Below are 15,358 nucleotides of genomic sequence, written 5' to 3'. Positions count from 1 at the left end.
AGAGAGAGAACCACAAAACCTAGGACATGTCTGGAGAGAACCACGGTTATTGTATTTTAGAGAAAGGAACACACTGACCCTCTGCTAGGACAAGACATGAATTCATGCCAAAAATACCTGGGTGGATGGAAGAAGTGATCTCAAATCGGAATTGCAGCTGTCCACTCACATGATCTGTTGGAAGCCTGCGGCCAAGTGTATAGCTGACCACCCTATCCCTAGAAGGAAATAAGCACCATTACAGATCTGGTCAATACCTCTCCTTAAAGATTCTACAGCATGGTTTCTATGCCAGTGGGTGAAGTAGGCAAGCCCAGGGAGGCCCTGCTAATAGGAGGTGATGATCCACTCAGGTACATAGGAAATGGTCTTAAGATAAAGATGGGAAATTACATCTGCTCAACAACAATGTAAAACTTCAAGGAAATCCCTCTCGGATATTGTAAAGCAGAAGTCAGCAAACTACAGCCCAGGGGCCAAATTTGGCCCACCATCTATTTTTATAAAGCCATGAGTTTTTTACATTTTAAAATGGTTGGGAAAAAAAGCAAAAGAAGAATAATATTTTGTGACACATGAAAATTGTATGAAATTCCAATTTCAGTTCCCCAAATAAAAGCTTTATTGGAATGCAGCCATGCTTATTAGTTTACTCATCATCTGGGGCTGCTTTCATGCTACTACAATGGCAGAGTTGAGTAGTCAGAGACTATATGGTCTACAAAACCTAAAATATTTACTACCTGGCCCTTAACAGAAAGTTACCTGCCAACCTGTGTTCTAAGCCAAAAGAAGCCCCCCAAAAGACAACAATAACAACAAAAAAGATGGGTATCTTTGCCTGCTTTTCCTGTGCAGGCTGATATTTCCCAAATATGCCCTTAATAATGCACATCGCTAGCAACAGATACATATCTTGCAGTACATATATATAATGTCTAACAAAATATGCCATCATGGTTACTGGAGTAACCTCCTCCATGTGAGGAGCTGTGGAGTGCTTCAGAAGGTGGCCTGCTGCAGGATGGACCGAAGCAAGACTTGTAGGCTGGTGTCCAACTACACCAACATCACGGCCCCATATATAGACCTTGAAACTCCACCCTGGTCTGTTTATAGGACTTCAGGGCAAGCAGAGAGCCATTGAAGGGCTGGGGTGTTACAGGCAAAGGAATTGAGGGAGCCTTCTGAGTTGCCTTTATTTTAAAAATCGTGTAATATTCTATTTAAAAAAAATGAACAGTTTAGAGCAGTTTAGTCTCTACGTACCAGGGACTGCTTTGCATTCTTTATGTACATTTGTTTGCTTGTTTAATCCTGTGAGGATTTCCATAAATGGAAAGTGCAAACCCTGTGTTTGACACATGGTTATAGCTCCATAAATGTCTCTACCTTTGGCTTGAGAGTTAATGGCATGTCTATATGCATACAGCTGTACACGTGGTTCTAATTAAGTGTCTCCATGATAATCATTAGTGATTCCAAAGTCCTGAAAATCCAAAAAGCTTTAATTGAAGACACTTGGAAATTCTGTAAATTCTCCTCATTCCTTTGATATCCTTCTAAGGATTACATTGTATAGCATAGCATACATTTATGGCCAGAGAGCCATACCCAGTGTTTTCAAATAGAGTAGCTGTTAACTAAGGAAACACATATTATATATAAATATTTTACCTGGTAAGCGTTCACTTTAATGAGAATCATGAGTGGAGATGAATGTAAAAGATACAGAAACATTCTTATATACAACTGAATTCTGCGAGTAACATAATTGCAGTTGCCCATGACAATTCGTGCTTTTAAAATTTCATACATACTATCCAGCATTTTCTAAGTCTCTCTACTCTAGTAACCTAGCATTTGATCTTGTAATACAAACATCTCAAATGATTAAATCCCACAAGCAGAAATAATATTCTTCATGGTAAAACAAATTTTTAATTTCTACCTGTCTAGAAAAATGCCTCATTAAGGGCTTATTTCAATATTGTCTTAGGATTTTCTGCTCTCTTGTGTAAGTAACCAGTGGTACAGAAAAGGGGAAAGGTAAGGGTTTGTTTAATTGAATGTTGTGGCTCGAGCAACAGAATTAATGGGAGAAGCCAAAGAGATTCAATACCACCATGAAGCTATATTATTGCAGCTTGCAGGCCTCCCTTCGTCTGCTCACTGAAGCCTTAGTGATAGTGAGGTCTCAGTCACAGGTTTACCCTATGGCGTGTCTCTCCAGGAGTCTTTGAACGGGCATCGACAGCTTTCCCAAGAAGCGCTTGATGATGGGGCGGCTCTTAGCAAACTTGTCTTTCACCTCAATTTCCAGTACATCAGTGGGCAAGGACACAAAGCTGAATTGCTGCAATGAAATTATATGTCACATCAATTAACTGAGAGGTGCAAGGGCTGGCCAATTCCCAGCCCATCTGCCTTGGATGAAGTCATTATAAAACATCCCAGTGGCAATATATATATCAAGGTCTTAGAAATGCTGTGAGCCCTATTTATTCAGTAAATGAATAACAGTAATATTGAGGTACTTCTTCAATGCTTAAAGATAAGGCTATTCTCTGAGATTCAAATAATAAAAACAACTCACCTTAAGGAGAAAGAGTCCACTTAAGGCTCACTATACTAAAGGTATTAACATATTTAAAGAAAGAACAAGCACAAACTCACCTATTATTAAGGAAATGCACTTTAAACCGTAACACAATACACTTTTTTAATGATTATAATGGCAGAGATTTAAAATATTTGATAGTACCTTGCATTCTTGAGAGTGGAAAGAGAACTCTCACACTGTATTGATGTACAATCCCATTCAATTGATTCAACCTTTGGGACGGGAATCGACAATATTTATCGACGTTTAAGCTGCAAATTCCCTGCAACTCAGAATTCTAATTCTGGAATTTTCCCTCTGAATTAATTTGCACAAGTGTGCAAATTATACATTTTATAAGGATGTTCACTGGAGCATTAATAGTAGCAAAAGACTGGAAAGGCCAAAAATGTCTATCAACAGGAAACCAGTTAAATTAAGGATACTAAATCTTTGAAATTGATAACTCTGCTCTCATTCAAAAGAAACATGTAAATATGCACCAACATGAATAGATAATTGAAAAACAAAGTAAAAAAGCAAGATGTTAAGAATATGAAGAGTGGGATTTCATTTGTACTTGGAACTGCAAAGAAAATGCCTGGATGGGTTTACTCCAAACTCAACCCAAGGAGGTAGGCTAGTAGGGAGGACAGAAAGCAGACCTTTTTCACTTGACTCTAAATTGTTCATTTTTAAAGTAGCATACCTTATGACTTTTAAAATAAAGGCAACAACAATTAAAGAAGATTGTGACTATCAGGAGTTGGCATGGCCAGCAATGAGAGTATAGAAAAGGAATAAACAACCTAACCTTATACCTAAAGGAGCCAGAAAAAGAACAAACAAAACCCAAACCCAGCAGAAGGAAGGAAACAATAAAGACTAGAGCAGAAAGAAATGATACAGATACTAAAAAAAAAAAAAAAAACAATAGAACAGACCAATGAAACCAGGAGTTGTTTTTTTGGAAAAAAACCCAATAAAATTGATAAACGTCTAGCTAAACTCATGAGAGAGAGAGAAAGAGAGAGAGAGAGAGAGACAGAGACAGAGAGATAGAGAGAGACAGAGAGAACTCAAATAAACAAAATCACAAATGAGAGAGGAGAAATAACACCTAACATCATACAAACAATTATAAGAGAATATTATGACAATTTTATGCCAACAAATTGGACAGCCTAGAAGAAATGGATAAATTCCTAGAAACATATAACCTACCAAAACTGGAGCAGGAAGAAACAAAAAATTTAAACAGACCAATTCAAGGAAATTGAATCACTAATCAAAAACTCCCGACAAAGAAAAGTCCAGGACCAGATGGCTTCATAAAGGAATTCTATCAAACATTTAAAGAAGAGTTGATATCAATTATTCTCAAACTATTCTAAAAAATAGAAGAGGAAGGAAAACTTCCAAATTTATTCTATGAGGTCAGCATTACCCTAATACCAAAACCAGATAAAGATACAACAAATAAACAGAAGTACAGGCCAATATTCCTGATGAACATAGAGCAAAAATCCTCAAGAATATACTAGCAAACTGAATTCCACAATACATTAAAAAAATCATTCAGGACAATCAAGTGGGATTTATTCCTGGGATGCAAAGGTGGTTCAATATTCACAAAGCAATCAGCATGATACTTCACATCAATAAGAGAAAGGATAAAAAACCATATGATCATTTCAATAGTGCAGAAAAAACATTTGACAAAGTACATCCATTCATGATACAAGCCCTCAACAGAGTAGGTTTACAGGGAACATACCTCAACGTAATAAAGGCTTTATATGAAAACCCACAGTGAACATCATACTCAGTGGAGAACAACTGACAGCTTTTCCCCTAAGGTCAGGATCAAGACAAGGATGTCTACTCTTACCACCATTATTTAACACAGTACTGTCAGTTCTAGCCACAGCAATCACACAACAAAAAGAAATAAAAGGCATCCATGTTGGTAAGGAAGAGGTAAAATTTTCACTATCTCCAGATGACATGGCATTCTATATAGAAAAACCGAAAGATTCCACCAAAACACTGCTAGAACTGATAAATGAATTCAGTAAAGTCACAGGATACAAAATCAATGTACATAAATCTGTTACATCTCTATACACTAATAATGAAGCAGTAGAAAGAGAAGTTAAGAAAACAATCCTATTTACAATTATAACAAAAATAATAAAATACCTAGGAAAAGACTTAGCCAAAGAGGTGAAAGTCTAAAAACTGTAAAACACTGATGAAAGAAATTGAAGAAGGCACAAAGAAATGGAAAGACATTCCATGCTCATGGGTTAGAAGAACAAATATCGTTAAAATGTCTCTATTACCCAAAGCAAGCTACAGAGTTAATGCAATGCTTATCAAAATACTAGCATTTTTCACAGAACTGGAACAAACAATCCTAAAATTTGTATCGAATCACAAAAGACCTTGAATAGTGAAAGCAATCTTAGGAAAGCAAAACTGGAGAAAAACTATCTCCAGACTTCATGTCATACTACAAAGCTTTAATAATCAAAACAACATGGTTACTGGCACAAAAATAGACATATAGATCAATGGAGCAGAATAGAAAACCCAGAAATAAACCCACAATTATATGGTCAATTAATCTTGTCAAAGGAGGAAAGAATATGCAGTGGGAAAAAGATAGTCTCTTCAACAAATGATATTGTGAAAACTGGACAGAAACCTGCAAAAGAATCAAACTGGACCATTTTCTTACACCATACACAAAAATAAATTCACAAATGGATAAAAGACCTAAATGTGAGAACTAAACCACAAAAATCCTAGAATAGAGCATAGGCAGTAATTTCCCTGACATCAGGTTTAGCAAAATTTTTCTAGATATATCTCCTGAGGCAAGGGAAATAAAAGCAAAAATAAACTATTGAGACTACATCAAAATAAAAAGCTGCTGTACAGTAAAGGAAATAGTCAATAAAACTAAAAGGCAGCCTATGGAATGGAAGAAGATATTTGCCAATGACACATCGATAAAGGGTTAGTATCCAAAATACATAAAGAACTTTTAAAATTCAACACCCCAAAAACAAATTATCCAGTTTCAAAATGGGCAGAAAATATAAGCAGGCATTTCTCCAAAGAAGACATCCAGACACATGAAAAGATGCTCAACACTACTCATCATCAGGGAAATGCAAATCAAAACTTAATGAGATATCACCTCACACCTATCAGAATTTCTAAAATTAGCAACACAAGAAACAACAAATGTTGATGAGGATTTGGAGAAAAAGGAACCCTTGTATACTACTGGTGGGAATGTAAACTGGTGAAGCCACTGTAGAAAACAGCATGGATGTTCCTCAAAAAATTAAAAATAGAACTTCCCTACAATCCAGTAATGGCACTACTGTGTATTTACCCAAAAAATAAAAAAAAAAACCCCACTAATTCAAAAGGATATATGACCCCTATGTTTATTGCTTCATCATTTACAATAGCCAAATTATGGAAGCAGTCCATGTGTCCATTGCTAGATGAATGGATAAAGAAGATGTGGCATATATATATATATATATATATATATATATATATATATATATATATATTCATTCATGGAATAATGGGGTATTATTCAGCCATAAAAATGAATGAAATCCTTGCCATTTACAACAATGTGGATGGAGCTAGAGAAAGTAATGTTACATGGAGTACGTCCTAGAAAGACAAATACCATGCAATTTCACTCACATGTGGCATTTAAGAAACAAAACAAATGAGCAAAGGGGAAAAAAGAGAGAGAAAGAGAGAGACAAACCATGAAACAGACTCTGCACTGTAGAGAACAAACTGATGGTTACCAGAAGGGAGGTGGGTGGGGGGATGGGTGAAATAGGTGATGGAGATAAGGAGTGCACTTGTCCTGATGAGTACAGGGTGATCTATGGAATTGTTGAATCACCAGCTTGTACACTGGAAACTAATATAATACGGTATATTAATCACACTGGAATTAAAATAAAACTTGATAAGTAAAAACATAAAAATAAAAATAAAGTGTAGGAAAGGAGAGGGAGGTACATGTTGGCATTGCCCAGCTCAGACTATCTGGAGAAGACAGTGTTAATGATACTGAACATCACAGTACTCTTAAGCAAGGGCTGTGTAACAGTTGAAATATATAATTATTTCTTTTTATTGTGATTCATTTCTAATAAGAATCTTTTAACTTTAGTTGATTTCTAATTACAGAGATTAAATATGTTAAGCGTGCTAATGTTAAAATCTCCTTTGTACGGTGATGATGGGTTACGGTGTGCTGCATTAACAACCAAATTCCGAGTTTCAGTGACTTTTGATGGTAAAGTTTTGTTCCTAGCTCGCTCTGCCACTGAGGGCTGGCAGAGGCCTCTGCTCATTAGTTATTCAAGAAGCCAGGGTGATGGAGCAGACATCCCCTCAAAAGTTGCCAGCCACAGTGGAGAAAAGAGAACTCTGGAGTGTCTTCCTCCAGCAAATAAGCATTCTCTTGCAAATTCCACTCCTCATCAGGACTAGACTCATGTCTCAGCAGGAGACAATCCTATAGTGTGTCTGGAGGTGGAGAATTATTTGGCAAACAGCACTAATGACTTCCATACCTCCATGCTGTGCTTCTAATTTCCATTATACATGAGTTTAGTGCACTTCTATACAATTCCTAAGAACCAATCATTCCTGATACTAACAGAACAGAATTTATGGACAGGCTAAGCTTGAGGATCAATCTAGGAATAGGCACTCCTTTAAAAAGGCCTATCTAAGCAAGAATCCAGCCCCCCTAACTGTCTCAGGTCCTCAAAACTTCTGTATCTTTGATCCAGTAACTCCATTCTAAAGTGTACGGTAATAAATATCCTTACCTAAATGATCAACAATAGGTTAGGTACATTGTAGTAAATGCATATGATAGAATAGTTTATAATTTTCTAAAGTACAGTAATTTATAATAATATTATAACATGTTAAATGAAAGATAGAAAATGCTTGTTTTACAATTCTAAGTGATAAGAGCAAGAAACATTTAATTCATGATCACAAGAATATGAATTATATGAATAAAAAAACTGGAAAGAATTACAATCAATCAATTTTAATAGCAATTGTCTTACCAAGAAGGATTGTTTCCCCCTCTTTATTTTCCACATCTTGTATAATGAGCATGTGTTATTTTCATGATGGAAAATGTAATCACCTTTATTAAAATGAGTATTTCTGATTATAGCAGCCTGCACAGGACACTGAAGTCAGCTTAGCAAAACTCACTCTGAAATTTGGGGGCAATGACTGTGTTCTCTCCTCCCTCCATAGGGACTTCCTTCTCAGCCTCTCCATATATCCATCCCTCCACCCAGGCATCAAGCTCTCCCCACTAGGCCTTTACTTCTATGCCATGGTTATTGGAGTCCATGTAAACCCCCAGCTATGTGAGGTTCTTTTAAGAACCAGTGAGCAGGGGTGCCTGGGTGCCTCAGTCGGTTAAGTATCCAACTCTTGGTTTCGGCTCAGTTCATGACCTCATGGTTCATGAGTTTGAGCCCCACGTTGGGTTCTGCACTGACAGTGTGGATGGGTTGTTTAGCCTGGCTGCTTCTTCTGACCTGGCCTTTATGCGAAGACCCTGAAGAACCTTTGGAGTGAGATGGACTTGGCTTATATTTCTAGCTCTGCACATCCAGCTTCTTGAGTCTCATTCATAACCTCTCTGAAGCTCAGCATCTTCAATTGTAGAATGAATGGGAAAAAAAGACCCACGCCATGTTAGAATAAACTGTATTCTTTTTTTTAATGTTTAGTTTTGAGAGAGAGAGCGAGTGTGAGTAGGGGAGGGACAGAGAGAGAGGGATACAAAGGATCTGAAGCAGGGTCTGCGCTGACAGCAGAGAGCTCGATGTGAGGCTCGAACTCACAAGCCATGAGATCATGACCTGAGCCAAAGTCAGATGCCTAACCAACTGAGCCACCCAGGCACCCCAAACTGTCTTCTTTCCTTCCATTTCTGCTCTATCCAGATTCCACCTGCCACATCCACTACAGATTCTACTTATGATGGAGTTACATCCCAATAAACCCATTGTAAGTTAAAGATATCATAAGTCGAAAATACATTCAGTATATCTAGCCTACTGAACATCAGTAGCTTAGCCTAGCCTGCCTTACACACGTTCAAAACACTTACCTCAGCCTACAGTTGGGCAAAATCATCTAACACAAACCTTTTTTATAATGAAATGTTGAATGCCTCATATAATATTGGATGCTGTACTGAAAGTGAAAACAGAATGGTTGTAAAGTATTCTGGTTGTTGACCCTCACGATCGTGTGGCTGACTGGGAGCATCACTAGATAAGGCAAGCATCACAAGAGAGTATCACACATGTATTGCTAGCCCAAGAAGAGATCAAAATAAAAAATTTGTAGTATGGTCTCTACTGAATGGATATCACTTTTCACACCATCATGAAGTCAAAAAATTAAGTCCAGCCATCCTAAGTCAGGAACTATCTGTGCTACTTCCTTCTCTTTTTGACTTTCTAATTATTGTACCTTTTTCAAATTAACTACCTCATTTCAGCTGTTGCTTAACAACCACTAATTCTACAGCTGTTTGTAGTAATCTATATGGCCTGGTTCAAATGCCTACAGTACAGACAAAAGCTACAATTTTCCTATAACTAATGTCCCCTCTGTCATTCTATTCAGAGAAATGGCATGGTTCTGGGACAAAAGAGAAATCTATGAAATGTATCTGCAAAAGATCTTTGGAAAAGATGCACTATTGATCCAAGCCCTGTTTGGGGAATTTTATCTCTCTTTTTTTTTTTTTAATCCCAGTTCACCTGTGAAAGATAACCAATGTGGCAAATGAAGGAGCCAATCCTGAACATTCTTAGGGTTTAAATTCTGGCCACTTCATCTTTTCGTTCATGAGCGTCTAAGAACAACTGTAACAGTGTTGGGGAATGTGATCAAAAAGACCACAAATGACCTGTGAGCTGGACCCAGATGTTCAGAGGCTCCTCACCCCCACCCTGTCCTTGAAATGTGGGTTCGGCTTGCCTTTCTCACTCCCAGAGCCTGCTCCAAGGACATAGGCTTGAGATGGTGATGTGATGTTGAAAATATCTTCCTGGCACATGTGACTGAACCCAGTTAAAACCTCTTTATGAGCTTTTAAGATTTGGAGGGTGGCGTGGGGATCTACTTGTCTTGCTGCTGCCCAAAGCACGCCTCATATGTAAGTTCCCTTTGCTATTTTTAAAACTGCCAACTACTAAGCTGGCCTGACAAGCCTCTTTCCTCCTCTCTCTCTGCCCTCTGCCTATGGGGGCCAGTTTCAGATTATACCTGGGAAGCTTCCTAGAGAGTTGTGAGCACATGCATGGACCAACCAATACATAAATGGCTCCTTATGTCTGCATAAACATGAGACTATCCTAAACAAAGGTGTCACCAGGGTCAGATAGTAAAGTTCCATAGGTTACCTTTCCATTAGAGCAGCGGATTCTCTTTCTTGGCTGTACTTTAGGCACCAAGGGTCAGATCTCTTACACTTGGTCAACAAGGGCAGAAATAAAGCTGTCCAAGGCCCAATGCCTGGGCATGAGCTGGAGTGATACATGCAGTATTCCTAGAGCATCAAGTTTCCTTTTGGTTAAAAGGAAACTTCACATAAAAGTAAACTTTAAAACAAAAAGTTTACTTTTTGCTTGAGCACGGGTTGTTGGGACTCTTATTTCTGTTTTGAGCCATTGGTACTCAACCCTGGTTCTCCTCAGCATAATCAGGGGAGCTTTCACAAAAATACCCATGACTGGATCCCATTCGTGACTAATTAAATTAGATTCCCTTGGGAATGGAGCTGGGTCCTGGTAGTGTTTCTAGCTTCCCAGGTTATTTTGCTGTGCACCCAGGGTGAAGAGCCATAGTTCTCTCAATAATGATCCATTTTAACTTCCAATAATCTCATTGTTGGGAACTTCTCCTTCGATCTAATCTAGATCTTTTTCTGTGACTTAAATATTTAGCCCAATGATTTATAACCTATTCTTCAATCCCCAGTTTAATATATATATATATATATATATATATATATTTTTTTTTTTTTTTTTTGTCTTGGCATTCTTAACAATAGCAGTGGATGATAGTGCATCTCTACTCGGTAGATGTCAGTAATACTTCCCAAGTTGTGACAACCAAAAATGTGTCCAGAAATTGCCCAACGTCCCCTGAGGGACAAAATCACCATTGTTGAGAACCACTGATGTAGGCCATATTCAGTTTTCCAGAGAGATGTTAAGACTGGTGTTGCAATATGTGAGGGAATTTATTTATTTTGGTTGCACCGTTACTCAATAGGCCATTTATAGAAATAACATAATTTATTATGTTCCATCTTGCTTCATAAAAAAAGAGGCAATTTTTTTTTATAAAAAGAACCTCCATGAATTGAACTTATTGAAAAAAAAGAGTAGCTAACTACAGGGAATATTTAGTTGGCAATTATATAAACTGGCAGCAGTTCCATAATGGGCAATTGAAGCAGAAGTTAAATGTCGCTAATAAAGGAACCAATGACTCAGAAGAAGGGGAACATTATACACTCACAAACACTTGTTGAGCACTGGCTCTGAGCTGGGTACTGGAGGCAGAGCCACTACCATAGATCTTTTACCTTAACAGTCACAGTGTTTGGGGCCATAGATCTTTTACCTTAACAGTCACAGTATTTATGCTGTAAGTAGACAACTGTAAGACAGGAAGTACTTTTAGTGAAGGTCTGAAAAGGCTCATCCAGATGGAGGAATACAGAGAGGATCCATAATGGTGGGGAGGAGCCTGATAGACAGGTAGAGTTGACTTCTCAGAGGATGTGATGTCTTAACTGAGACTTAACAGATAAGCAGACAGACAACTGCCAGTTGAAGAAGATGTGGGAAGAACATTCCAGGGAGAGAGAGTGCCATGGGCAAGGGATTGAAATTCACAGAATTCACAGGTCCCTCTGGGGACTGAGGGTGGTTCACTGCATCTAGGCCCTAGGGGGGATCTTGCTGTAAGGTAAAACTGGATAGAGAAGTAGGATCCAAATCATGAACAGCTTCCTGTCTAGAGCTGGGATTTATCCCAAAGGCATCAGGGAACAACTAAAGGATCTGAATCATGCAAATGAGACACATTAGGGTCTGCATTTGAGAAATGAGGTAGGGCTGAGGAGGTGGCCTATACATAGGTCAGACCTGTAGGCGGGCAGATCAGGTGAGACAAGTAAGATATGGGGAGGAAGCCTGGCAGGGAAGGAGGAGAGGGTGGCCAGTGAGAGCTGTGGCATGTAAGAGAGAAAGAAGCCACAAATTCCTAAGATTGGATTCCCAAGATTGAGGACATGTGGGAGGGCTAATAGCTAGGAATGAAGAAAGGGGATGAGTGACTGAATGTCCCAAAGTAATCAGGGAACAGAATGATGGAAATAGAGGGTTGCATATGCAAGGACAGTTGACTGTAAGAGCTTGTGACATTTTAACAAGATCTACGGTATAAATATTGGAGTTGATGGTTGCTGATGAATGGAAGTGAAGGTCAAAAAGACCAAGGAGATTGAGGAAAATAGTATCTCTAATAGGTCATTCATGGACCATGATCAAGCATACTAATAGCAGGTCTTGGGTAGAAAGGGAAGATAGTACCACAGGTAGAAATGTCTCTATTGGCCATGGCTGAGTAAGTAATGGGACTTATTATTGCCTCAATGTAGCTAAGATGATACAGATATCAATGTGAGGGTGGAACTATAATAAAAAATGAGTAAACAGTTGTAGGAAATTTAAGAGATATGTTCAACATGATCTGGAAAGTATTTTCACTTGGATGCTTAGGGAGGGGTATGAGAAAAGATGACCCCAGTCTGATACAGCAGAAGTATAGTGACTCATTTATAAACTTATGCAAGTCAGGAAAGGTTGAGAACTGAAAATTAGTAGGGATGGTTAATTCAGGTGATGTTGCTTTTGAAGAGGTAGGAAGATATTCAGGAGTAAGGCAGGAACACCAACTAGAAGCCAAGATTATATAACTGGTGATGTGGGAGTAAGAGTGGTCCTAACTGTTATGTGAAATAGGTCAGTTACAAGGGCACCCAGTTTTGCTTCTCCTCTATTGCAGTGGGGCATAAAGGGGAAATAAGACACTAGTTCTGTTCACAAGAGGCTGCCTGGTACCATCCAGCCAACACCATTGTTCATTGCTAATGAAAGTTAAATAGACTAGGCCTGCTGCTTCCCTTGCAAAAGTTCTCCAAGGAGAAGGAAAGCAGGAAAGAAGTAAATGGAGCATGCAAACTGGGCAGCTACTCTTCCTTGGAGCCTTGCATAGTACATGGCTTTCAATCCAGGTGGCACTGTTCATTGAGTTTAAAAATGGCTCTCAAAAACAAGGCTGCCTAAAGTCAAGGATAGAAAAACAAATTCATTAGTAGAGCAATAATTGAATCAAGAGAAACTTTTTTTTTCCTCTCATTATCAACCACACTGTTTTATACTAAAAAGTGGTGCCCTTGGAGTCTGGGTGTAGGAGAAGACCTGCCCCTCTAAGCGATGTGTGGCTTGACTCTGTGCTAGGAAGGGAGTGCCAGAGACAATCCTGCTGGGACATGAGCCTTGTAATTGCAGGGAATCTAGCTGTTTTGAATAATAAGGGCTGCTCTTGCAAATTTGTGATATACAGGAAGTTTCTATTTCTTATAAGAGCAAATGAACCGGATCTTGGCAGGGCTTCAACCATCTCTATATGAGGCTCTAAGAATCTTAAGTTTCATAATAGAATATTATTAATTTTATTTGCAGGCACTGCTATGGCAAAGTTAGGCCAAGATTTACTCATGGTTTGGTCGGTGGGAAGCAAGATCTGTATGTGTGTGCATGTAAATATGTAATGTGTATATGATTATATATTACACATAAAATATATCAATGCAAAAGTGCATATTATACATACATGCAATCTATCTTCAGCCATATCTATATCCATGTCCTTGTCCACATCTACAACTACATCTCTATTCTTTGGCTTCTGAAGACGATTCCTTAAAAACACCTATTAAGAAGGAATGGGATTAAATTACTAGATTGGGAACAAAGACCAAAGGTTGCCATGTGGTCATAAGCAACTTAACTAACTTTTCTGTCTCTACTTTATGGTAACTCTGACAGTTTTACCATCTGCACATGTTTTGTTGGTAAATTGCCATCATCACTGATGTAATTCCTCATCTGTGGGTCTTGGGCCAACCTGAATGTTCTCTCACCTGCAGGAGCCCATCCAGTCAGTCAGAGTCTAAACTCTCAGTTTACTAACTCTCCATTATCTCCTCTTCACTTTGGCTGCCCTCACCATTCCAAACTGATCTCCCTGTCTTCATTATGGTTGCCAGTAAACCTATGTCTCTGAAACACAGATCTGATCATTTAATTCTTCTGGTAATAACTTCATTTTTCTTCTCATTTTCAGGATGAAATCTAAATGTCCTAATGACATGTCCAGCTCCTGCCAACCTTTCCAGGTCCATTTAACATACTTGTTCCCTGAAGACCTTATTTTCTTTCACATATTTTCAGACTTACTATTTGCCTGGGAGGTGTTCTTTCCCAGCTTCCTGGCCATGCTACTTCTATGTATCCTTTAAAATCCCATTCACATAAAATTTATTCTGTGAAGCCTTTTCTGACTTTGGGAACCATCAAGAGGCAGATACTCTTCTGCTTCAATATCTTCTCTATAGTTTATTTATATTCTTGTGGTTAATAAGGATACACATGTAGTGTCTGCTTTTAGTAAACCTCTTTGTGCACAGAAGCCACACATCACCTTTGTATTGAGCACATCAATAAATGAGGTAATGAATGACTTCTGAGGTAATTCCACTCCATATGAGACACCAATGCTGCAAAAGTGAAATGCAATCCAAGCTTGTGGGTGAGCCAAAATATTCTATGAACACTAGACTGAAACATCAGTGTCCAAGCCATACTAGTTATTGTTCTGGCAGAAAATCTAAGGATTATATTACAGTGAACTATTACATGAACTATTATATATATATATATACATATATATACACACATATACATATATATACATATACACATATGTATATATGGAGAAATATATATATATATACACACATATATATATACAGTTAATCAAATATAAGGATTATGCTATAGTGGACTTTGCCGAAATAAAAGGAAAGTGAAATTCTATTTGAGTGTGTGATATGGATACCCACAGGCTGTCAATGAAGAATTAATAAATATGGTAGGGAGAATTCTGAGATTAACCCTCAAGATTCTCCCTCCCCACCCATCCCATATAATCCCCTCCACAGAGTAGGTGGAGCTTGTTAACATCATAGATGCCACATCCACAATTAGGTTAATTAATTAATTAATTTGAATTAATACAAAAGAAGATAATCTTGGTGGGCCTGACATAATCAGGTGAGCCCTTTAAAACAGACTGGGCATTTTTTGAAGTCAGAGACATGGAAAGCGTGAGAGGGATTTGATGCAAGGGAGAGTCTCCATTACTGGTTTTGACGATGGACACAGCCACATGGCAAGGACCAGAGAGCAGCCCCTAGTAGCTGAGAGTGGTCTCCAACCAACAACCTGCATGGTCTTGAAAATAATCTTTTCTCTGGGGCGCCTGGGTGGCGCAGTCGGTTAAGCGTCC

At 38.3% G+C, this 15,358-nt stretch overlaps 1 protein-coding gene across 7 annotated transcripts in view; it reads right to left on the bottom strand.

The window, feature by feature from the left end:
• HECW1 (HECT, C2 and WW domain containing E3 ubiquitin protein ligase 1) overlaps positions 1-15,358 on the bottom strand; it is a 424,961-nt gene that overhangs the window by 112,559 nt on the left and 297,044 nt on the right. For all 7 annotated transcript variants that reach the window (XM_040473037.1, XM_040473031.1, XM_040473035.1 and 4 more), the window contains 2 exons: positions 2,214-2,356; positions 118-218 (listed from right to left, as the gene is read on the bottom strand). In XM_040473037.1, the coding sequence (XP_040328971.1) occupies positions 118-218; positions 2,214-2,356 (244 nt within the window). The remainder of the gene's footprint in view (positions 1-117; positions 219-2,213; positions 2,357-15,358) is intronic.

The sequence above is a fragment of the Herpailurus yagouaroundi genome, unplaced genomic scaffold, assembly GCF_014898765.1.
Source record: "Herpailurus yagouaroundi ecotype Mexico unplaced genomic scaffold, PumYag 100, whole genome shotgun sequence".
Classification (NCBI taxonomy): Eukaryota; Metazoa; Chordata; class Mammalia; order Carnivora; family Felidae; genus Herpailurus; species Herpailurus yagouaroundi.
This window is presented reverse-complemented; position numbering and strand designations above follow the sequence as displayed.